General features: G+C 38.5%; 2 protein-coding genes and 2 long non-coding RNA genes across 5 annotated transcripts in view; 3 read left to right on the plus strand and 1 right to left on the minus strand.

Moving 5' to 3' along the window:
• LOC111327208 (sperm flagella and cilia-associated protein 2) overlaps positions 1 to 12,605 on the plus strand; it is a 48,577-nt gene extending 35,972 nt beyond the window's left edge. For both annotated transcript variants that reach the window (XM_022931336.2, XM_088739348.1), the window contains 21 exons: positions 568 to 639; positions 870 to 1,071; positions 2,654 to 2,885; positions 3,958 to 4,102; positions 4,456 to 4,503; positions 4,624 to 4,795; positions 5,022 to 5,123; positions 5,242 to 5,309; positions 6,008 to 6,078; positions 6,238 to 6,337; positions 7,129 to 7,236; positions 7,547 to 7,624; positions 7,774 to 7,824; positions 8,460 to 8,642; positions 9,506 to 9,598; positions 9,932 to 9,994; positions 10,459 to 10,617; positions 11,480 to 11,539; positions 11,635 to 11,715; positions 12,014 to 12,139; positions 12,387 to 12,605. In XM_022931336.2, coding sequence (XP_022787071.2) covers positions 568 to 639; positions 870 to 1,071; positions 2,654 to 2,885; positions 3,958 to 4,102; positions 4,456 to 4,503; positions 4,624 to 4,795; positions 5,022 to 5,123; positions 5,242 to 5,309; positions 6,008 to 6,078; positions 6,238 to 6,337; positions 7,129 to 7,236; positions 7,547 to 7,624; positions 7,774 to 7,824; positions 8,460 to 8,642; positions 9,506 to 9,598; positions 9,932 to 9,994; positions 10,459 to 10,617; positions 11,480 to 11,539; positions 11,635 to 11,715; positions 12,014 to 12,139; positions 12,387 to 12,434 — 2,262 coding nt within the window. In that variant the 3' untranslated portion in view covers positions 12,435 to 12,605. The remainder of the gene's footprint in view (positions 1 to 567; positions 640 to 869; positions 1,072 to 2,653; positions 2,886 to 3,957; positions 4,103 to 4,455; positions 4,504 to 4,623; positions 4,796 to 5,021; positions 5,124 to 5,241; positions 5,310 to 6,007; positions 6,079 to 6,237; positions 6,338 to 7,128; positions 7,237 to 7,546; positions 7,625 to 7,773; positions 7,825 to 8,459; positions 8,643 to 9,505; positions 9,599 to 9,931; positions 9,995 to 10,458; positions 10,618 to 11,479; positions 11,540 to 11,634; positions 11,716 to 12,013; positions 12,140 to 12,386) is intronic.
• A 628-nt stretch (positions 12,606 to 13,233) lies between these two features.
• LOC148720160 (uncharacterized) lies at positions 13,234 to 14,501 on the plus strand. The gene is made up of 2 exons (XR_015993270.1): positions 13,234 to 13,522; positions 13,598 to 14,501. It is a non-coding gene; the product is annotated as an uncharacterized LOC148720160 (long non-coding RNA).
• Positions 14,502 to 18,055: 3,554 nt separating this feature from the next.
• Positions 18,056 to 20,245, minus strand: LOC111327186 (uncharacterized). Its single transcript, XM_022931306.2, has 2 exons — positions 19,877 to 20,245; positions 18,056 to 19,590 (listed from the first exon to the last, which is right to left on the minus strand). The coding sequence occupies exons 1-2, from the start codon at positions 20,124 to 20,126 to the stop codon at positions 19,181 to 19,183; spliced, it is 660 nt and encodes a 219-aa protein (XP_022787041.1). The 5' UTR covers positions 20,127 to 20,245; the 3' UTR covers positions 18,056 to 19,180.
• LOC111327187 (uncharacterized) lies at positions 19,409 to 22,280 on the plus strand. Its single transcript, XR_002694512.2, has 2 exons — positions 19,409 to 19,545; positions 21,050 to 22,280. It is a non-coding gene; the product is annotated as an uncharacterized LOC111327187 (long non-coding RNA).
• Positions 22,281 to 23,602: the final 1,322 nt, after the last annotated feature.

A 23,602-nucleotide genomic window follows, 5' to 3' on the forward strand; every position in this document is an offset into this window, starting at 1 on the left:
GAATGGCTGATCGCCTGATAACTCCGGAAGGTGAGCCCTTACCCTGCGGTACTGGCCTCCGGCATTGTTGAATTGTCTTTTCCCTTTCAACGAATGCGTCGTGTTCCTTGGCAATAAAAACCCCTTTTTAGGACTTTTAAGGCCATGCGGGTTTGAGTTGCGACTCACAAGTTGGAAAAATATATGAAGAGTTACTATGTAACCTTCGTTCCAGTAAACTTCTTCCAACTAGAAGGCGAAGCATTTTTCATGAGTGAGACCTCTGTTTGAAATAAGAACACACCTCCAGTCAACCTCCCGATATTAAATCCAAAATTGCGCACCGTAACCATGGTATGGGGGCTATGAGACATACGTAAATATTGTTTCTTGTTTCGTTATTTACGGGTAATATATCTTGAGCGTTTTTAACTGCAACCTTTTGCTACCTTTTCGTGCAACTATCAGCAGTTTTTTTTTTTCTTTCAAATTTTGGCACAGCACCAATCGTTACTTTCAGTAGCTCAACCTTACCACTATTTTTGTTTTATAACTATAACAGAGTTGCTTGTGCAATTGATCTTGCAGTCGTACAATGAAGTGAGTGAAGATATGAGAGGAGACGAGGATACCAAGGCGGAGCTTCACCAGCAGCTAGACGTATGTACTACCTACTTCCCTTTTTTTTGCTGGAAATAGTTCTAAAATAGTAACTCGTGGGTGTGGCCTGGACAAGGAAAAAGTCCTCCGTGTGAATCAGTTGAACTCAGCTGGAATTGTTATTTGGCTTTCTTGAATTCTTTACCGTCTAAACAATAGATAATTCGTCGACGACTTCGTTGTATTTCATTTAATTTTCTGTTGACAGGGATTTTCTGTTTTTCGTGCAGGACCTGTGTGATCGTTTGTACGATATCTGTGACAATCGAAAAGACTTGGCAGAGAAGGAGCGACAATCAGTGATGAGTGAAGGCTGGCTGGAAGATCGGCTTGGTCTCCTTACAAACTTCTACATCACACTAATGCAAGCAGAAGTCGACAGATACCAAGATACAGTACGGCTGCTGAGGGACTATTATGTTGGTATGGAAGGTGAGGCTGCTTTCTTTTGTTTTTGGAAATTTCTCTCGCTAAATGGACTGGGTCTAAAAACTTGCTTAAGGTCAACATACCTTGTGCACTGCGGGTAAAGTATATTCATATAGTTATAAACTTCTTATTTATCACGAGACAATCCATAACAATTTATTTCCATTCAGGTAGTTGTACAAATTTTATCACACACTGGTACAGTTTTTGTTTTATCGTAAACCACTATTTCATATCTGAAGTCATAGTTAAGAGAGCGAATCCAGTTTGCTCTATTAACTATGCTATAAATGGCGAACTCTGATAGTCATTCACAAACACCATTAAAAAGAAAAACAAATATTTGGTGAAGGACACAGTAAAAAATTTGCAGCTAAATATTTGAGACTGAAAAATCATAAATCGAGTCTGTGTATAAAACTTGTACAAAGTTTACTTGATGTTGAAGGAAATTGTTCGGCTTCAGCACTAAATAAAATATAAACAAATAACCAATATTGGCCAAAACGGATTTACTTTACGCATTTCAATTATAGAATAATGACTTGTACAAATGAGATCGCTTACATACATATCTCAGGATCTCAAGTAAAAATCAGTCAAATAATTATTCTCACCTCGAAAAAATCTCCCCAGAGTCTCTAGTTCCATCGTAGGAACAATGCAATAACATTTCTGCAAAAGCACTGTCTGTAGTGTTACCGAAACCCATGGTTGTTTTCCTTGCCCTCCATAAATCATACACAGACTCTCGAAGTCGAATAACCTTTGCCGAGCCGCGCAGATTTGGCCTTCCTCTATACCGCTTCTTCGGCGGCATCAACTTTTCAAATGACGTTTTTCACCGTCGTACATGTAAGAATTAAAAACTATTTACTGATATGGATACTACGATAGTTTGTTGTTCGCACATGATTCAAGATGGAACTTTGAAAGCCCTAATTAGTAATATGGAAGAAGATATCAAAGCGATTCCGCAACTACGAGGAAAATAGCGTATTTTTCATATATGAAAAATAATCCGGGCGCACAAGGCATCTCGGTTAGAAATGGGCCTTCAAGGCGAAAGTTGTCGCTAACGTAACAGAAAATTTCCGCAAACTTTTAGGTCTGATTATTCAAACATAGTTTAGCCGTTGTTCAACAACACTGCGTCCTAGAGAATCCTCAGTTAAGCTGAATCTTTTATCTGAAAATTCATCTTTGTGAACAGTATCAAGAGGGCCGAAAGCAAACAGTGGAAGGACGTTTTTTAAAATTAAATCAACCCTATAACAGAGAAAGTCTGAGGCCCTCTTATTGCGAAAAACCGTGGTTTAGGTTAGACTTCGTGTAAATAACCGGCTCATAGTCTCAGAAACTATCATTTAAATGTTTCTTATTCTTATTTATTTCTTACCGAAAATTTCGAAAGTTATAGCTAGCTAAATGGATGTCCAAAGATTCTTCATGATTGTTAAAATTTTCTCCATTGGGGATTTTCATCATGTCAAGCCATTATTTCGTCGTTACGACTTGAGATTGCTGTTTCTTTCAGATAGTAATTACTTTTTATAAATGTTTTCCCCCCTTTTACTATTAACAGGCAAAACACCATCAGAAGTTATCACAGAATACGCACGCTTACCACTTGTGGAACTACCATTGGCTGTAAGACCACAATCTGCGTCATCCAAGTCTGGAGGAAGTGAGAGTGTAACCAACTTAACAGCTGCTGAAAAGACTGAGGTGAAAAGTCCATCTGGTAAAAAAGACAGAGATAAGAGTTCAAAGACTCCTGAACCTTCAGAAGCACCTGAGGAGGAACAAAAGCCTCGGTAACTGCGCTGTAGATATGGCAATTATCATCATGCCTCTCTGAACAGATATCAAATTTAATCAGGAGTTTAAAATCTGAAACAAGTCTTAGAGTAGGATGTATTTTAAAAGTCGTAACAACTTTTATTGCGTTTCTATATCTACAAATAATAAAAGCAAAGAGTCTGTTGCAACTGGACTATCTAAACAGAAACAGGCCTGCACTAATGGAAGCCGTTTATAAGTGATCTAAATGTGACGGTTAAAAATTAAACTTGTATGGAGACGAACTACCATTAAATTTATGAAAGTAGGCCTAATTTTGAAGCAAAAGTTTTGATTCTGACGATTCCCAAGGTACATGAAACACGTAAGCTTTAGAGATGAACTTGCTACTGAATCATTAGTAGTTGTTGGCAATACAGTGCTGCATTGAAACATGTTGTAACCCTGCACGGTACTGATGTCATAGTTGGTCTCTTCTCACAGTTGAATGAGCTGTATAATGAAGGGTTCCGATTTCCAATGATTACAATTAGCAGTCATCTCTTAACATCCACGGAACTGGTTCTGGGCTCTGTTGTTTGAAGGCCGATGAGTGCACACCCAGGGTTAAATTTTAATCCAGGTTTCTGTACTTCTGTATTCAAGAGCCTTTCTACGATAATTTTCCCGATTCTTTTAAGAACATCCAATCATCTAATTGCTTACAGAAACAATTGTACTGAATTTTCATTTTAAGCTGTCATATCTTTAATTAAATTCACAGTAACCCTTGGTTATCTTAACCCAGCTTTGAACAACTCGGCCCTGGCCGTGATGGCGTTGTCTTTTGACTGCTGCTCGTCAGTTTTCACACTCTCGCGCTAGAGTTGCCACAGAATTACATCCTCTGTTGATATGGGAGAACACAAATCTCGCGCCTGTATCCGTAAGGACTGGAGTTCGTTTTCCTCTTGATCCCGCGTGAACCACGTGTTTCATTTGGGCAAGACTTGAATGATGAAGAGCGCCCTTAAATTGAACGGGGTAGACATGCTGTTAGTGTCTTTGTCCATAAGATTAATTTTACTTTATTTGCTTGATCTCCAGTATACCTTTAGTTCCTCGCCGTCCGAAGTCTGGAGAACCAGGCACTGGAAAAGGAAAAGACAAGAAAAGTGACAAGAAGAAGGACAAAACAGCTGACCCTGATAAACCAGATACCCCTGTGCCTCCTTCAGACCCGGATGAGAAAGTAAGACAAGCTACCAGTCCGTTTAGTCTGTGGCCTATGATCGTAATAATTTGGAAATACTAATTGCGCAGTGAGAGCACAGTTCCGTATTTTGAGTGAAAGGAGCTGCACAATATGTATTATGAGTACTATTATGTCACATCATAATATCATATCACACGAGCTGCACATGGTAGGAAAGGTTGTGTAGATCTAAACATCAACTGGTAAGCTCACATCACCGAGTCCTTTTGTATCGGTCAGGACAGTCATGGCTTTCAACATAATCTTTCTTAGTGGAATTTTTTCCGTTGAGGATACCACTCTACTTTCCGTTGATAATACTAACATTTTAAGCTTACTGTTTTTGACAGCTCGTCTTTGATGCTTTTGTAATGGCTCTGACAATCATCGAGACAATGGTAAGTAGTTATCTCTGAATTTGTGCCTGTTAATAACATTCTGGTGGACTTTCTATTACCTCGCTCAATATTTTCGATGTGTTATACCTTTCACTATGGTTTCTTTGTTTTACAAAAAAGGCCTTGATAGATCAGACAGAGCAAGAGGCTGAGGCTATAAGACAGGCCGAGCTAGAAAAAGAAAAAGAGAAAGAAGCCATGCAGAAAAAAGCAAAAGACAAGAAAGACAAGAAAGGAAGGAAGAGTCCTGGAAAGGGTGGATCACCATCTAAGGCAGAGACACCTCCTCCGCGTATGTTCACCGTGTGGTGTTATTGAAAACTTAGTATAAAAATGAGACCAACCCTCAAGCTCTATCAGCCATTACACTAACACTTTATGTCAGGGTCTTGAAATTCACTTTGCACTAGGTCGGAGGAACGTTGTTATAGCTGTCGGTATTCCACTGTAGTAAATTGCCATAGCTTCAGCGTAAGGGAAAATTGGTGTATTCGTTTTTTTTATGTGATCATTTTTAGCTCCACCAGAAAACCAAGAAGGAGTGTCCGAAGAAGAGAAGCTCAAACAGAAAACAAAGGAGAGAGCAAGAAAAGAATTTCTTGGTGCTGTTGGCTCAGAAGGTGAGGTGAAAAGATCTCCCAAACCTCGCTTTCTTTCAAGTCTGCCTAACATGTGTTGTGTGTTGCTGAATTTCTTGCCCTCAGTTTTACAAACTACATCATATCTTGTGTCTTTCAGACAATGGATTAAAAACTCGCATTGAAATGATCAAGAACCATGCCATGGCGGTTCTACAGGAACTTAAGGTACTCTTTTTATAGCTGTTGGCTCAGTTTCGAGTTGAATGCACCCACTTGAAATGATGTAAGCTCTCTGTGACCTCGTGGATTTCTTTACCTCTCGGCGACCACTTTTAGAGCAGACCAAACCATTCCACACGGCTCTGTTATGCTCGCATGCCTCCCCTGTCTTTTTGACAGTAGGGAGGGTGAATTATCCTTCTTCTGAATGACTTTTAACGAACTCGTTCACTTATGTGGCGTGCCAAATAATTTGCTTTCGTTGTGGTGAACTGTTGTAGATGCAGATGTAGATAAGTTGAGGGATGTTTTGCTTTAGAAATAATGCAATGTCAATGCACCTTGGAATATTAGTATTGTTAATATGGGAATTCTCTTTATATTTTTAAGTATGTGTGCCTCCCTCGGTGATGTTGTCCCTCTTGACAGAGTTGAGTAGAGGGGAATCAAAAGTATTAAATGCCCTTTACTGGAATTTTTTTTTGTCTTAGCGGGTTTGCTCTGTTGGATGTTTCATTTGATTAAAGGTTACTTAATCTATTTTTCAGCACTTCCCTGTCCAACACTAGCTCGAGGACATGACTGGCTCTACTCGATTACTTGATCTACTGCGTGTATTCTTAAGTGTAGATTCATGTAAGGTGCTCACTGATTACTTCAGACTCAAATGAGTCTATCTATCAACATGTATCTTTCCATTTCAGGGAAAGGCGGATTCTACTTACAAAGACATGGATGACTGGCTGGGGGATAGGTTCCTGCAAGAAACTGAAAGGTAGTTGTCGAAATTCTATCTGCATAAGCATCGCAGGTTGGTCATTGATTGGTGAAAATGTCAACGAATCCTAAAAAAGATAAGTCAGGCGTGGACTAGAGAAATGATGAGGTAGCTTGGTAAAACATGTTTTCTTAACTGGATTTGTTTTGGTGTTAGCATCAAAGAAATGGCAGAGAGCATACGTTTTGCAGTGGAGAAAGAGGAAAAGTTACAAGAAGAAAGTCTTCTGATGGACAAAGATTTTGTTCTCGATCTGGTAAGAGTCTGGTATTGCTTTTCAAATACATTTTTCGTTGATAAAGCTCGGTTAAAGGAAAATGATCCTCCCTTCATGCTTTAGGAAAATCTGCCCTTTATACAGGTCTTTATACTTAACAATTATTCGCCGAAGGCGAGGTGAATATCTCCGAATAATCCCCGAGACGAAGTCTAGGGGATTATTCGACAATATTCACCAAACCTGAGGCGAATAATTGTTTTATTATAATTTCAGAGCTGAACAACAGAGAAATTTCTAAAATCATAACATTTTAGTAACATTTATTAACATTTTATTTTAACATTTTATATAAACCGCGTGGATCGGTTTATATAGCGTCATATAAGGAACCGCTCGACCTATCAGATTGCTGGAAACTCTTTGCACAGCTCTGATATTATACTAAAGCGAAATATTGTCAATGTAGTGAAGGTAAACTGAGGGAATATAAGTGGACTTAAATTGCTCCACACAAGAAATCGACCTTCCAACAATTGTCTGATTAAGCGAAAAATCTACTGATCCCAGTTGCCTGTCCTGGTTTGGGGCATACACTTTGAGAACAGAATACTACCCCTAATCACCCCTCAATCTGTATACACTACTTAACCCGCGCTTTGCATATCTACTGAGGTTAAGATGAAAAAGTTTACCGTTGAAAGAAGCTAAGTTATGAATAGATTTTCTACCTTTTGTGGAAGCATTGAGCTACCTCCTCTCAGTGTGCTTATTGTCCACTCTGTCTCTATATTCTTACTTTAATATTTTACTGTTGTCTCTATTGTTAGGACACCAAGACATTTAAGACACCCACACCACCGCCGCCTCCAAGCCCTACTGAGGTGCCTCAGTGTGACACGTTTACTGTGACTCAACTCTTGCACTTACATCGACAGGTATTGCACCTTTTGTCTGAATAATTGCCTTGGATTGATTAGCTAGTACTTTCCTAGCATATATGCACAACCAAACTGACATATAGACATTCCGATGGACAGACATTCAAAGAAATAGTCAGACAGATAAACATACGGATTGGCAGACAGACAGATAGACAGACAGACAGAGACAGAGACAGACATATTTTTCCATTCCGCGGCCGTTAGTGAATGTTCTGATATCGAAAGGCAAAATCCTTAGGGGAAAAATGAAGAAAGTGTTAATACTCTTGACTTACAAATGTATTGTTTGTGTGTGTTATGGCAGATGTTGGAGACAGCCCCAAGTGGTATCATTTCCAATCGAGCATTTTGTGACACCATCATGGATATGACAGCTTTAACAGTGAGCGCTGCCAATGTACCTTCTTATGTTTCCTTGCTGTAACTTGTTAACTCCTGTGCTGTAACTTGTTCAATCTGTACTTCTTATAAGAGTTGCAGTCACGTTCATAAACGCCTTTTTATGTTGCTTTTGTTTTTTTATTTCAACAGCACGGAATGGAACTGCTTCCAGACTCGTGGATGAACATAACACAGCCACAGGTTGGTTGGATTGCTCTGAAAGATTTTCTCAAAATTTTCAAAGGCGGATGGTCAAGAAAACATTCATGTCTGATAAGAACTTCTGGAGACATATTTCGAAGGATTATGCATGTCGAGGCGCAAACAATAGTTCCTCAGCGTTTGGAAAGGAATTTCAATTTCAATGCGTTGGATCAGGGTGCCCTGTGTATCTGGGCCAGAGGTTCATGTATAATACGCATGACAATAAACAAATTGAAATAATAATAAAGAAGGTTGGATTCAAGAGACGATCTCAACGGGCGAGATCCACTTAGGTAATCAGATTTTACGTCGAAGCGAAAGCCTCAACGAGTGATTTTACAGACGGAATTTATCGCTGTAAACTTTTCCTTCCCCTCGACGGACCAAGATAAATATAGCTCGAAGGTGTACTTATTGAGACCTAAGCGGGCAACATGATGACTCCGCGATCAAATTTATTCGATAATTTGGATTAATGAACTGTGTTGATGATGTGACTTGGCCACCGTTTAAGAGTTTCAAAGCTGATGTTTTGAGCAGTAGTCTTTAGACAGAACGAATGACGTGTTATGGCTTTGCATAATCTTTCTTCATACCAGGGTGAATGACTAATTATATTTTTCACTCACCAGCTACAGGATGTGTGCACATTACTTGCTCTGGACACTGAATTCATTGATTGGCGGAGGTTTCTTTTGGCGGCCGCGCAGCCCTGGCCCCCAGCATCAAAGATGGATTTGTTGTTAACGCTGAAGCGCTGTCGTGAGGTAGACACTACACTGTCAGGAACGTTAACTCAGTCACAGTTTGAACAGGTTTGTTTATGTGCGGTAGTTGTATACCTTGGGGTTATTTTTAGCGACTACATAATTTAAGGACTAACGATTTTTGTGATATCGTTAGTGCGCTAACAAGCGCCAATTCACGCCAATATGTGGCTCAAAGTTAGCGCCGGTATTGAAAAAATATGTTAATCGATATTATTAAAAACTGGATCATTGGATAATGCAATTCAAGACTTTTTATTGGCTTAGCTATTATGGTATATCAGCCAATATACCATAATCTACAAATATGGTTAGCGTATGCGTCAGCTTAAAATCAAAAGGGAGCTAAAAAATCAGGTTTCTTCTTATACAAAATAATAATTTCTTGAGGGCGTTTTTAATAAAACAATTATTCCACTCGCGCTTGTTGGATAGGAGATGATTATAGCCAATGAGGCGCGTAGCGCCTCGTTGGCTATCTATCATCTCCTATCCAACGTGCGCTCGTGGAATAATTGTTAAATAGTAGTAACTGCAAGATATACTCTGCATGTTGCAGAGGATCACCGATTATATTGTATTGTATAGTTTGGTCCTCTTGGAAAGCTTGGCAGCTCGTTTTAAAACCTCAAATCTTACAAACCTGCAATAGTATATTAAAGTTGAAAGAATATTGTTATAATAATTGCGGTGATGCTGTTTGTCTTGTATGTTTCATTATTCAACGACGCCATTTGTCTAAATGTGTACACGTTTGCTTTGTTCGTGTTCAACATATCAGACGTAATCACAATTGGTATATTCAGAATCTTTCTAAGGACTATGCTTTCACATGAACACATCGCCCTTTCATGTAATTAGTTCCTTACTATATACAACTGAAAATTTCCTCTGTATTCACTTGTGAATAGGTAGGATTGTGGTTCTCCGGACAACAAGAGCTTGAAAACCCTCAAGACCCGGATCTGCCTCCTACGTTTGACAGACTAGGCAAGCTAAAGAATGTAAGTCAAACAAATGTGTTCATAGTATTGTAGGTAGCATCTTTTTGTGCGCATGATAGTGCGGACAAATGGCCAACTCTAGTGTGCGCTGACTAATGCAACTAAGTGACTTATAATTGAAGGCTGTTTGTTTGTGATCACCTCCTCCTCTTTGGTGTTATTCACTAACGAGAGGAAGATGATTTTAGGAGGAAATAGTTGGATAAGAGAGATCGTGATATATGATTTAAAAGACTTCTTCTTTTTCTCCTTGAGCTTTACATTGAATTGTTACTTGAATGTAATGCGTAAGTAGACAGCTGATTAAAATCTCAGTGATTTGCTCTATTGCAGGCGTTTTATCAGATATTTGCAGATTATAACGATGGCGTCCCATCGGTGGATTACCTTGATATGGTAAGGGAATGCTGGCCGGGTACTTTCGGGTTATATTATGCTAAGCTTTGTCTTTCATAGGTCGTTACAAACTTTAAGATAGCACCTTATATTTTGATCCTATAGCATAATTTTTAGTGTTACGTAGATCTGGTCGATTGCGATATTCCTTTGAAGTATTTAATAAAAATTTGGAAAGGCGGTGGTTTGAACATAAAGTAAAAAAAAGTTTTTTATAGATTAACATGTTTGTGACTGCTTAGTGAGGAATTGGCCTCCTTTGCTTGCCATGTAAGCCCCTTTTCTTCTACTTAAGAAATATGAATTTCTGGTTTTCTTTTCCAGATATTTATATTGTATCTGTCGAATAAACAATTTCAATGAGTAAAGGATATGTCTTATCGTGAAAGTCACTAAACTTAGAAAGTGAACATGACTTTGCACCTATCTGACCATGTGACTGTTTCCCCGGCTTTGTGAAACAGCTGTTGTACTTTGCTGCCCACCCAGACCCCTTGGAGGGTTTTCTTCGCGGACTGAGTCTTGCTGCGAACCAACCAATGCCGTCCAGCAAGTCTTTAGTTCATCTCCCTCAACCAATGACGGAAGAATATGGTGGTGACGTTAGTGTCCCACAAATTCAGGTATGTAAAACATATTTTACCATGAATTATCTATAAACGAGATCATTGTCATGCGCGAACGGGATTTAATTCATACGCAAGGCATCTCCTTTGTTCTTCTCCGTTAAACATGAAATAAGAACAAAAATTAATACGACAAAATGTTAACTACATTCATGCATTAAAAGCAGTTATCACAGAAAAAAAAAATATAAAGGAAAACAAATTAAACGTTATAACAAAGTAACTGAATCGCAGTATGTGAAGTGCACTTATGGACGGCGGACAATCCGCTTATTACGGTTGATTTTTGTGGTCATTCTGTTCGATTTGCAGAGAAGCTTTCTATTTACGTAATGCGACCACTTGACCGCAGTCGTCTTTATCTCTTACGAGCGGAACCTGATAATTGTTTCAACAGATGTCGTGGAGCCACCAGAAGTGTTTCCCTAAACGCGTGAACTTTCGCTTGTGTCCCGTTCCCGTAAAAATTTGGACAGCATCACTTGGAATAACAAATGAGCCAAGTTTCTTTCTTGAATTGTCCCAAACGCGCCGTATTAAATAATTAATGAGATACACAATAATAACCTTAGATCTAAAGATTTTTTTCCTTGAACTATCTGCTAAAAGTTAGTACTCTAAGTTTCGATAAGCGCTAGCGAAAAGGTCCAGTCGCCATGAACAAATTACCCGAAATGTGGACCCCATATAGTCTGACCTCTGGAGAGCGACTACCTCCCGTAAGCGCACCACCCAGACTTGACATTTCGGGTAGATGCTTATGGGAGATTAAACTGTAGTTAAAAATCTTTTCTCGTCCACATGCTGAGTACTAGGGCAACGAACCGCACATTTATTAATGGATTGGTTTTTATCCCAGGAACCCGCATCACCACCTCCTGAAATGAACTCACTTGTGACACTGGACACGCTGATGAAGGTAACAAGCTTTGCTTTTCTCAATCGTGAATCAGAGTCTGGTTTGTTTCAATCTTTATTTTGAATCATTTTGCTTAATTTTGTCTCCATTGGCAGGTTTTTCATCATGGAGAAGGGCAACGGGAAGACACTTACCGCCTCAATGTTACTGCTGACCCAGATGACACATTTGCAAAGGTAAGACATTTAAAACCGTGGGAGTTGTCATGTTTCCGTAAGTTTCCTTTGAAAATAGATTTACCCTTTAATTGCTGATTAAAAAGTGAATACATGAATGATACCTATTCTAGAACCATTTCAAGGTGTCTGTTTTCAAAATTAGTTCTCTAGCACGCCGCTTAGATCTTATCCCTTTATGATTTTAAAACGGTATAGACGGTAGCTAATTTTTCCAGAAAGCCTTTAAATTTTTTGTTTGCTCTGAATTCTTCTGAAGATCTTCTTGTAGTGTAACTATTGTTATTATCCATAACAGGAACGCTTGGCGGGTGTATTTGTGGAGCTTGGTGCCGAGGAAACAGAAGCCGTACCATTCCACCTCTTATACCAGCATCCCATTGTACAGGACTGCATGCATATGTGTCAGCGGTTTAAAACATTGGTAAATTATACTTTGTCTTGATTTTCTTTAAGAAAGCGATTTTTAAAATATCAAATCTTAGATGTCTGAGATGAAGTTACATTAACTAAAGATTTTTTAGCTTTCAAATCATCCATACAGCAAGAACAGTGAGAAGTTTTTTAACGAACCTATAAGTTAGAGTTAAATTCTGGTGGCTGAAGTAAACTGAATTTTTCAAAAGGTTTTATATTTAAGTAATTTCTTATTTATCTTTTTTTTCCCACAGGATCTTCGAAACTCTTTCAAGAGTTCTTCAGTTGATTCATTTGAGTAGTTGTTGGCAGCTGTATGACTTTCCAGGTCTTTGTGCTCGTTCGCATTCGACACATTTTACATGCATATTTGTATACCTTTGTGATTTTAAGATGTACGGGAAGCTTGCACACGTTAACTTAACTTATGACGATGTATTTCTTGGACGTGCAATAAATCGTTTTCAATGTTATGCTGTTCTGTTTGCACTAAATGTAAAAGCATTGCAGAGGCTACAGTTATGTGCTATTCAAGTTGTGGTTAACAATGAGGACACGTATCTGGTGATGAGATATTGACCGTCCGTCTTCGTTTACTTCGTCCCGTAGTGTATGCATGTCAGTTACACACTGAAATATGAGTTGATGTCACATTTCTTAACCTTCGGTCGATGTCTGCAGATTTATTGCGCGCTTGGGAATACCAGAACTTGCCACCGGTTCACGCAAGCAATTACAGAAAACAGAATCTCAGAGAATTCTCCGGGCCAGCTTATCAGTCAACTCCAGAACAAACGTAACAGTCATAAGGAAGCGAAATATTTACAAAAATCGATCTGACTAATCGATTGTATTGAACGCGGCGTTGCTGTTTATATCCCATTGATTGGATTTTCTGAGGCGCGCTGTCACTGGTACATTTCGATCCTCATTATTTTGCTAGGTAATAGAATTAGCGAAGCCTAAAAGCGTAGCTACGGTTAGTTTATTTTCTAGCCCTTCACTTAATTAAAAATCCTCGGCACTGGCTGTCGAAGAGCTTATTCAAGAACAATTGAGGACCAGTCAGGTTTTGAGAGGGGGGGGGGGGGGGAAGGGGAATTGACGGTGTCTTGATGCGAGGGACGATGTTCTCACAACTTGCAAAGCGATCAACATCATTCTAGTCAGTGGTATTTTCAACCAGCTGAAGACCTTTCGCTGACCTTATTGATATTTTGAACAAATGTTCGAGGCCAGGGAACGTTCCCTTCTTCAGATGTAGCGTATGATGTTAGCATCAGTTGAAATGATATTCTGTTGAGCGTCGGGGAAAATGAGCCAAAATTGAAAGAAAGGACGGTAAACGACTTCAAAGTAGTTACCACCGGTCGATTGAAATGGTATTTAGGTGAGAAGAGTGAGTAAATGAAACATTACACCGGAATCATATGAGGTTCTCTCATATCATCTTTGATGTCACCAGGTATGACTGCTGGCTCAACCGATTTTTCTCTCAAGTGTCAACCTCCTCTATCATTTGGCCCTCTAACAAGACTTCGATAACTTATGCAAGCGGGCAGACCTTTGGCAACTGAGCTTAGGAAAAACTAACAAATCTCTTCCTTTTTCTCACGATTATTTGATGAATGACTTGGAACCAACAGTGTGACCTCATTTGTGGTAAGGCCAATGGAACACTGGGCCTTCATAGAAGAGTCCTGGGTATGTTACTTTTGTCTGCCCGCAGTTAGAATATGCCAGTTCTGCATGGAACCCTTATACTAAACGTAATATTAATAAGACTAAAGTGGTTCAACATAGTGCAGCTAGATTCTCCTTAAATGACTATTCTAGATTAAGTCCTGGTTCTCCCATGATTGATCAATTTGGGTGGGACACCCTAGAAAAACGTAGATTACTGTCTCAATTAACCATGCTCTACAAGATCCAGCAAGGTCTAATGGGAATTTCACTTCCTCCTGAGGTTTTCCCTCTGGACTGGGCATCTCACCTTCCAAATTGTACTCCTCAACGCCATATTCAGTGCAACAGTAATGTCTACAAATTTTCTTTTTATCCAAGGTCTATTGTTGTCTGGAACCAACTATGCCTAAATACTTTACCATTGCAGAGCATCTCTGCTTTTAGATCAGAAATTTTTCCGATTAAATATATGGCAAAATTTTACTTGTAGTATGCACTTTTTATTTCTTTATGTATTTATTGATCTATTTTTTTCATTTTTCATTTACTTATTTGTTCACTTTTTATTACTCAATTTACCATTTAAGGTTTTGCTAATAAGATGGTTAATTTAATTATGTAGTTTATAAACTAGTTCCTAGTGTAAATTGAAAATTAAAGAAATGATTTAGTCCTTTTTCAAATTAAGCTAGAGTGTTCTTAAATTCAAATAGGATTTAGATTAAACTCATACCTCTTCATATTGTTCTTACTGTTTTAGGAGCTCCTCTCTTAAAGATTAAAAAAGAAAGTCACTTTCAACTCAAGGTTAAACTTGTTATTTTTTAACTTGTCTTTTGACCGTTTGTGTTTCATGATTGTTGTCTGGCCGGAAATACAAGGCGTCTTTTTAGGTTTTCCTGTAACTTAATTCGGTAACCTCTGCTCTAACTGTATATAATGTCTGTGTCTTTAAACCAACAGTCCATAATCTTGGCAACTCTAGCCACTGAAATGCGAGATTTTGTCTAGCGTCTGTTTCTTTTGCCGGAAAAGTTTGATTTAAACAAATACAAGCTAGATCTAAAATTAACTATATCAAACTTGATGATGAAGAGAAGATTAGGATTCAAAAACGAAATATATTAATAATAATAATAATTAAATAATTTATATTGCACAAATTAACATTTGGGGGTTACTATTGACAAACACTTAAGCTTTGATGTACACGTTGAGAAACTGTGCAAGAAGTTGTCCCAGAGAATAGCGGTTCTTAAAAAGATATGGAGATTCATCCCTATCGAACAGCGCACACTTTACTACAATGCTATGATCAAACAAGTAATGTTGTATGGGTCAACTATCTGGTCAAACTGCTCAGCTGATAACTTAACGAGAATCCTCCAGCTGCAAAAACGTGCTGCCCGAGTAATTTTGGGAGATGACACAAGATCAAATAGCGTAAATCTTTTTAATAAATTAGGGTGGCTCCCATTTTATGATAAAGCTAAAATCAATAAGTGCTCACTAGTCCTTAAGCACCTTCAAAGAAACTGCCCCAGCTACATGTATGACCTTCTTAAATGCAATGCAGATTTATACACACGCAGTGGGCGGTACAGTGCCTTAAACCTCATCTGCCCCAGATATAATCGTGTATCTAAGAGAGGGAGAACTTTTAGCGTGTCCGCAACCAGGCTCTGGAACTCTCTGCCTATTAACCTTTAGAAAGTAACATGCGTAACCTCATCTAGAAAGGCTATTTATAGACTTTTTTAATCAGATACAATGACGTTGATCATTTTATCGTAACTGAAACTTAATTTTATTCATAGTTTTATGCTAATCCATCATTTCATAACCTTCCTCTTGCTCGACCTATCCCAACTGTATTCTTATTGTAATCATAGTTTGTAGATATTCATTGTAAGAATATTTTTATAAATGTAATATAGTTTTTACTATTGTTAGCCCTATTCATACATACACTTATACTTCCTTTCTTTACGACATGAATTTTGTTTCTTAACTTTGTTTTACAAATTTAGTTTGAGGGCCACTAGTTACTCAGTTGAAGCACTGTCCCGTGTTACCCTCGTTAAATAAGGTTGACTGATTGATTGATTGATTTGGATATGATTAAATGCACATCACAACACTTTTCGGGGGACTTTGGCCGGACTGCATCAGCAGTTTACAATCAGTCGAAGGAAACTTATTTGAAGATGCCCCCTCCCCTCAATTCCTAGTAAACAGGCCAGACCACATCACAGTAATCTCATGAGTGGGTTCTTTAATGTCCCCTGCCTAACCAAATTAACTTATTAATAGATGCAGGAGATTGGACCTATGCTTTATTTGTCCTTATCCAAGAAGACTAGAATGTCTATCCATTTCTTGATAATATAGAAAGGTAGCGCATTCTCCTCAGTTATTTTAAGACCTTGAGTGTTGGTCCAGCTGGTGCTCAAACCCTCGACCTCCCACACAACAATCTGGCACTCTAACCAATTGAGCTAACTGGGAGGCAGTTAGCTAACCGAGGGGCAGTTATATTTGCAGGAACCTTGGAAAAATACCTGGATTTCATTTGTACATGTAAACTACATAGATTAATTCCAAACTTCAATCAAGTTTTCTCTTTAGTTTTAAAGTTGAATTGATGTTGTTATTGGCCTTAAAGATGTTGAAAAGTTTTAAATGGTATCTCTTGTCAGAAAATAAGTGAATTTCCTGGAAGGTGGAGTTTTGGTTACATTTTACATGAAACATGACTGCAATAACCTTTATTGATCTGAAAAAAGTATTAATTTGACCATCTACTAAGACTTTCAACGGTTCACTGTAACAAAATTTAAACACCAAAGTTTTTGAAAAGGCTTGGGTATTAGTTGAAATTGGCCAATTCATGCAAAAACTTAGGTTATACATTGAGGGCACAGTTTTTCCTTCCATTTTTTCACTTATGCTGTAACAAGCTGGCAAATCTTTGTAATATATTTCAAGCTAACCATTTTCTTTATGGGTCAAATTACAAAAAAGGTACTCTTCATCTAGATGCCATAGATGTAGTAGGCGTAGTAGGTGTAATTTGGTGTAGTAGGTGTAGTTTGGCGTAGTAGGTGTAATTTGGTGTAGTAGGTGTAATTTGGTGTAGTAGGTGTAGTTTGGTGTAGTAGGTGTAGTTTGGTGTAGTATGTGTAGTTTGGTGTAGTAGGTGTAGTTTGGTGTAGTAGGTGTAGTTTGGAGGTAGTAGTGTTGTAGTACAACAAACTACACCAAACTACACCCCCTACACCAAACTACATCTACTACACCAAACTACACTAAAGTACACCTGCAACACCAAACTACACCAAACTACACCAAACTACACCTACTACCCCAAACTACACCTACTATACTAAACTACACCAAACTACACCCAACCACCTTCTACACTAAACTACGCCAAACGACAGCAAAGTACACCTACTTGACCAAAGCACACCTAGTACGCCTAAGTACATCTACTACACCAAACTACACCTACTACACTATATTACACCTACTACACTAAACTACACCTACTACACCAAACTACACCCACTACAGTAAACTACACTTAGTACACCGAACTACACCTACACTAAATTACACCTACTATATACCAAGCTACACCTACTACACTAAACTACACTTAGTACATTCACCTACTACACTAAACTACACCTACTACACCATATTACGTTAAACTACACCTACTACAATTTCTTCTCGATTGTATTATTGGACATGCGTTTTTTTTACTCAGATAGTGTAAAACCTTGTTCTATATTCGTGACGGTAATCATAGATCTATTCATGGATCTATTACTTTAATTTTGTCTTCCACTTCGCTGTCCCTGTTTCTTCGATGAATTGATTTACAACATTCACTCAGGATTTTGCAAACAACGCCGTTCCGTTCCGCTAGGTGGATGGGATCTTTATGTTGCACTAAGTGTGATCTGAATGTCGTGTTAGGTTTAAAGACGAAGAAAAGTGAAAGGCAGGTGAAAAGTGGCATGTGGAAGCCACATAGTGTGCATCTATGCAACAATGGTGGTGACTCTACAAGTCTCTATCTCTTCATTTCTCTGTTTGGGAATCCTGAGCCGTCACGATAGCTGCTGATTGAACTCAGTTGAGGGTAGCAGTCGTCAATTGACTTGGATGTGGACTACGTTTGCTTTAATTTACCTGTACGTGCTTGGGTTCATCTTCAAGCAATAAAATGTGTGCAAGGGTGTATTTGTACTTGTAATGTGTTTTACGGTTACTTACAAGGAGACAAGTAAGTTATATTTAGTGTACTATGTAGCTGTTTAGTACTTTAGAGTCTGGGGCAAGATGATATTGCACCATTATGATGACGAAACGATAAACAAGGTTTCGTTACATTCCGGTGTAGTCTTATATAATAAGGTACAAACCTCAGTGTGCCAAGCCCCTGAAAAGTATCCTTTGGTCTGGACTCTGCTGTCAAGTTACATAACATAAATCTATTGGATATAAAACTAGAGAAAGACGATTAAAGAGAATGTCAGTGACAAATACAGGCTTGAGGGGCTTATGAGCCTTACAAAGCTGTTGATCTAACTTCTGTATTTAATGTACTACATTTGACGAAGCATGACCCTGTTTGAGTCGACGTTAGTATAAGTCCTAAATCTTCGGTTATCTTCCACATTAATATTGTCTTGGCGTATACGCGCATGCTCACGTGTCTGCTAAGTAGTACTAGACGTGTGTCGGCACGTGTAATTCGCACGCAATAAAACTATTTTTGACGGATTGTGATCCTGTTTGAGTCGACGTTAGTGTAAGTCCTAAATCTTTAGTTATCGTCCACAGTAACTGTCTTGGCGGACACGTGCATGCTCACGTATCCGCTGTTTCGGCACGTGTAATTTTTACGTAGTAGAAGACCTTGAATGTGGAATCCTTCACGAAGTTTCGTGAGCTGAGCTATATGCGAAGCCTAACATGTAAATTAGAATTAACTTCATGATTAGAAGGAACTGTCCCGCTTGATGAGGTCTTTATTCCTTCTCCATATAAATCTTGTCTTCGGGACTGGTGGCTCTTCAGTGAACAGTAAGCACTAACCTCGTGAATTTTATCTTCATTGAAGTAATGTTTTAGACTAACTACACATGATATCGACGAAAGTAAACGTTGCAAGTAACATATTCGGAAACAACAAATCAGTTTGTTGTGTTATTACGTTTTACTCATGAAAGAAAAATTGTAGTTATTTAGGCGATGGCTGACTTTTAAGACCTACACAGTAAATGAGTATTTAGTGACTGCAATGGCCTTATCTTTTGGGTTTTCGCAATACCACAGGTGAGTTAATTTAGTAACAGCCGCATTCTTCAACAATCATCATGTTAAATGTTTGCACAACGAATTCCCCTTTGTAATAGTAAAAGAAACGCATTGGCCGCAGCTTGATTGGTATACAGCAAGTCGTGGTGTCATCAGTTGAGCTACCTTTCTTTTTCTCGTTCATGAAAGCCTTCAGTAAAGAATGAAGGACAAACCTGTTTGGTTGCCTGGGGTTGCATTTTCCCTTGCACTGGTAGGCATTGAAACGCTCAGGTATGATGTACTTGGAAGGCAGTCCAAGATCTGAAGAGTTTACCATCATATCCAATCTTTGGCAGGCTGTACCTTCATGTTCAGCGTTCTGTTGGAGACGTTTGCGTTTCATTTCCTGAGGTGAGGATCCTTCAGTCTGGACCGCTTCAATGTGTTCATGAGTAGCTATGTAAGATAAAGACTGATATATTATGTTTTGAAATTCTAATGGTTTGAGTCAGCCCCTAATGAGCTTCAACGATTAAGTTGTAATCTTTAAAATTTAACTTCTCTGCATAAGTAGAACCTTGCCGTAAGATACTCAGTGCAGGATTTAAAGTACGCTTTTTCTCTTCAAAGGTGCACCCGTTTATGACCTATGAAATAAACATTCCTCTCTTTCCGCCTCAGTTAAGTTATTCGCATTCCAGCCAAAACTTCAGGTTTAAATAAAATGAGCCATTAAGCTTACATTCTCCGTGAAAACTTGGTGATGAATTCTTTGAACGCTCTTCGTTCCCCTCTGGAGGTCTGCGGGAGATCTTGAGCTGAAAAAAGGAGGCGTTCTTTTGATCGCCAGGCATTAATTGGTCTTCATTAGCTGTGGAAGACAGAGTATTTCCTAAATAGTTCTCAATCGGAATTCCCATTCCAGCCTCCAAGTTAATCAGTATGAGGAGCTGGAAGAGCATATGATAAGGCGACATCTTCCTACTGTTCATGATGGCAAGGAAAGAAAGTTTTAAAGAAGTCTGAGTTGATCCCCTGAAAAACCGGCTCTAAATAACAGTGTCGTGTAGAGGAAGCGGGTTTTAAAAAGGTCACGATAGTCGTATTCTAAACCAATGAAATCAACCATTTTAACCTTCAAGATCTGACAGCTACTCCCCCAAATAAGGCCTTCATCTCTTTGTTGGTTACGCCTGAGAGTTTAACGCTTCACCAAGGCGGAAATAGAGAGAATTTAAGTGCCTTTGACACGAATTTTTTTTGCGTATTTATCTATCTTATCATATGTACAAACCAATTCCTGTAGAACAAAACTTCCAGAAAAATTAAACATCGGGTTTTTTCGGGCCCCATAGTGCACTTATTTTGTCTTAAAAGTGTCTCGTAAGCCGTTTTGCGGGTGATGAATTAGAAAGCTGTGAAAACTTTCAGGCTCTCACATCTCTTGAAGTTTGGTATTATTCAGCGTTGAAATACTCTTGAAATAATGACCGATAGCGATGTATACCTACCTCAGTCAGCAAGTTCTACCGAGAGTCGTGATACATCGTACTCAAGTAGTAACGAAGAAATGGAAGTTGCCAGTATGGTCAGTCATACGGAGGAAAACCTTGTGCAGCAAACGAAGATTTCCACGAAGACTGACAAAGAAAGTTTCTCGCCTGCGGTGTTCAGTTCAAGAGTAAAACAAAAAAACTACCGTTACTCGCTCGCGCTTTCAGAACACGCATTTCTCAAACTTATTTATTATGCATGAGGCCATTAACCACTTGTGTGTCCCATGTGAGTCACATATGCCCCTCGAACAGAAAGACACCTGTTTCGACATCTACGTGTGAAGATATTCAAACACGTGTGTTTTACTATCAATAAGTAAAGGAATGCAGCACTTAGACGAATGTTTATTCTCTTCCAGGATTACAGCACCTGGTGAACATCATAATCTTTGAACACACTCACCAGCTGGAGTAAGAGGAAATTTTTTCTCGCGCGCAGCTTGCAAATTCCGGAAAACATAAACAGCCCATTTTATCTTTGTACTGTCTAATTTTAGGCTACGAACGCTTCCTCTTGGGAAAATTTTGGCGGTGAAAACCCGCAGGACTTATTCATTTCATTTCTCAAAATTGCACTGAACTGAGGAGGTCAATGAAAAGTGCAACGACCACTTATCAAAAAACCGAAGTTGTAAAAACAACAAGATACTTCTCATCACGTTGACTAGCAAATATGTACACGTGTTGATGAAACTGAAGAAAGTCAAAACTAAATACATCCAGGTTTTTTTTTTTGCTTTTGGGTTTATTGTTGATAAATAAGACCCTTGTGAGGAGCCCCTCACTCGGAACAATAAGAACACTGAGCTTCGGCCTCGTGCTTTCATCAATTTCCTCTTCTTTAGGAACCTTGATGAAACACTCACCCTCGTTTATGAAATAGTATATGGAACAGAACATATTCCTGTTTGGGACCAGGTTAGATTTATTGATCATGACTCTCACTGGTACAAACATAGTATTAAAGAAGCCACCCACATATAACTTTATCCTAATAACATCAGTGGAGATAGTGGAATCGAAATTCCTGGAGCATGCCTACTATCAAGAAACGTGACCGATACTCACCGGGGGAAGTTTAGGAATTCCCAAACAGTTGAAACAGATCCTTTTCGATCTGCTCTTTTGAAAAAAAAAAAAATCAATTAACAACTGTTATCAAGTACTGACGTTATTTTTCTACGATGTTTTGGACAACTCACTGACTGAAAGCTGGTTTTATGTTTTGCGCCATTAAAGGCAAAGCATGTAAACTAGCGGTATTCCTTTTTTGTCGAATTTCTTCAGACCTGACGTGGATATTTACCACCGTTTTTATTTTAGAAAAACAAGATAAGAAAATTTTCGACCAGACAAGAGGAACAACCTCTGAGAAACCTTATATCTAAACTAAAGGTCACGGAATACAATCAAGACACAAGTCTAGTCAGCGGCCGAAATTAAACACGGATCGAGTAGAGAACTATTTTTATCGACTAATTTTCCAATATAACCTAGCTGTGCAAGTGGCATATTTATTTTTAATTTTTTGTAATATAAGATATATAGCTTTTCATCTGAATGAATAAAGACGAATATTATATTGTGTTATGATGGGTGAGACTGTTTTTTGGGGCTCCAATTTTCCTTTCCTTAATTGAAAGCCTGCTCCTGGGGTTACAACAATTTCAGCGCAGAAGACACAAAAGAAATCAAAACGAAATACCGCTCTGGATGTTAAAACTTTGCGAGGGAAAGTTATCCTGTATCTCTGTTTTGATGATTCCTAGACCATGAACTACACAACCCCTGACGTTTAAGTTTGTAACTGCACTATTCTTTTACTTTCTTAGGACTGTATGCTGTCAGTGATAGTGATAGTAATGGTGATAGTTTTGGCCAAAAGCGTCTGACCTTTTCAAAGATTTCGGTTGCGGCGCCATACTACCGCTAGGAAATAAGTTTGAGGAAAGGGTTGACGACAGAATTTCTCTCATTCTTGTTTTCATCACATAATTTGTCAAATATATTCAAATTAGCATAGAGTATCTGACGAAAAGTGTTCAAACGATAAGTTGTCAGTTTCATTTTCACTCGTAATGATTGAAGTGTGGACACCTTGTATTCTGCAGCATACACCTTTATTGATATCTAACGGGCTATACCAGCAACTTGAACTACTGCTACATCTAGTTACAATCTCGGCTTTTATAGGTACGGTTGAGAATCTAGAACTTTCCGTAACATTACAAATGGAAAGGGAAATGTAACAGTGTGCGAAACACTTACGAAAAACCCCCCAAAAACGAGAATCGTAAAAATGGGCGAGACACCAATGTAATAAATCCATCTAATAATCCGAAAAAGGGAATCCTAAAGTGAGCGAGATTATGTAGCAATTTAATGAAAAAAGATGTTTAAGACACTTACGTAACAATCGAAGTAAGAAGAAACCTTAACATTGCGAGATAGCAACGGAACGATCCCAAGAAGTTGAATCCTAAAGGATGCAAGATGCTAACGAAACAAGGCAACGAAAATGTATCTTAAAAAAAAAAAAAAAAAAAAACATTTAATGAAAGGTTATTCGAAAAATACATAAGATACTAACATAACAATCCAACGACAGAGAATCCTAAAGTGCGCGAGATACTGACGCAACAATCCGATGAAAGAGAATCGTAAATGACGTAAGATGCTGACGCAACGATCCAATGGAAGCGAATCCTAAGAGTTTGCGAAATCCTAGCGTAACAATCGTATGATATTGAATCCTAAAGATGCCCGAGATGCGACCGTATCAATCGAGATACTAGCGCACACACGAAAAAGAGCATACACTAAATTTAATAATTACAAGAGCTGAAGATGATCTCATAACTCGGACACTAATGAAAGATCCAATGCTTTCTGACCATTCAGCAATCCATAGC

This window comes from Stylophora pistillata, chromosome 11 (assembly GCF_964205215.1).
Source record: "Stylophora pistillata chromosome 11, jaStyPist1.2, whole genome shotgun sequence".
Taxonomy (NCBI): Eukaryota; Metazoa; Cnidaria; class Anthozoa; order Scleractinia; family Pocilloporidae; genus Stylophora; species Stylophora pistillata.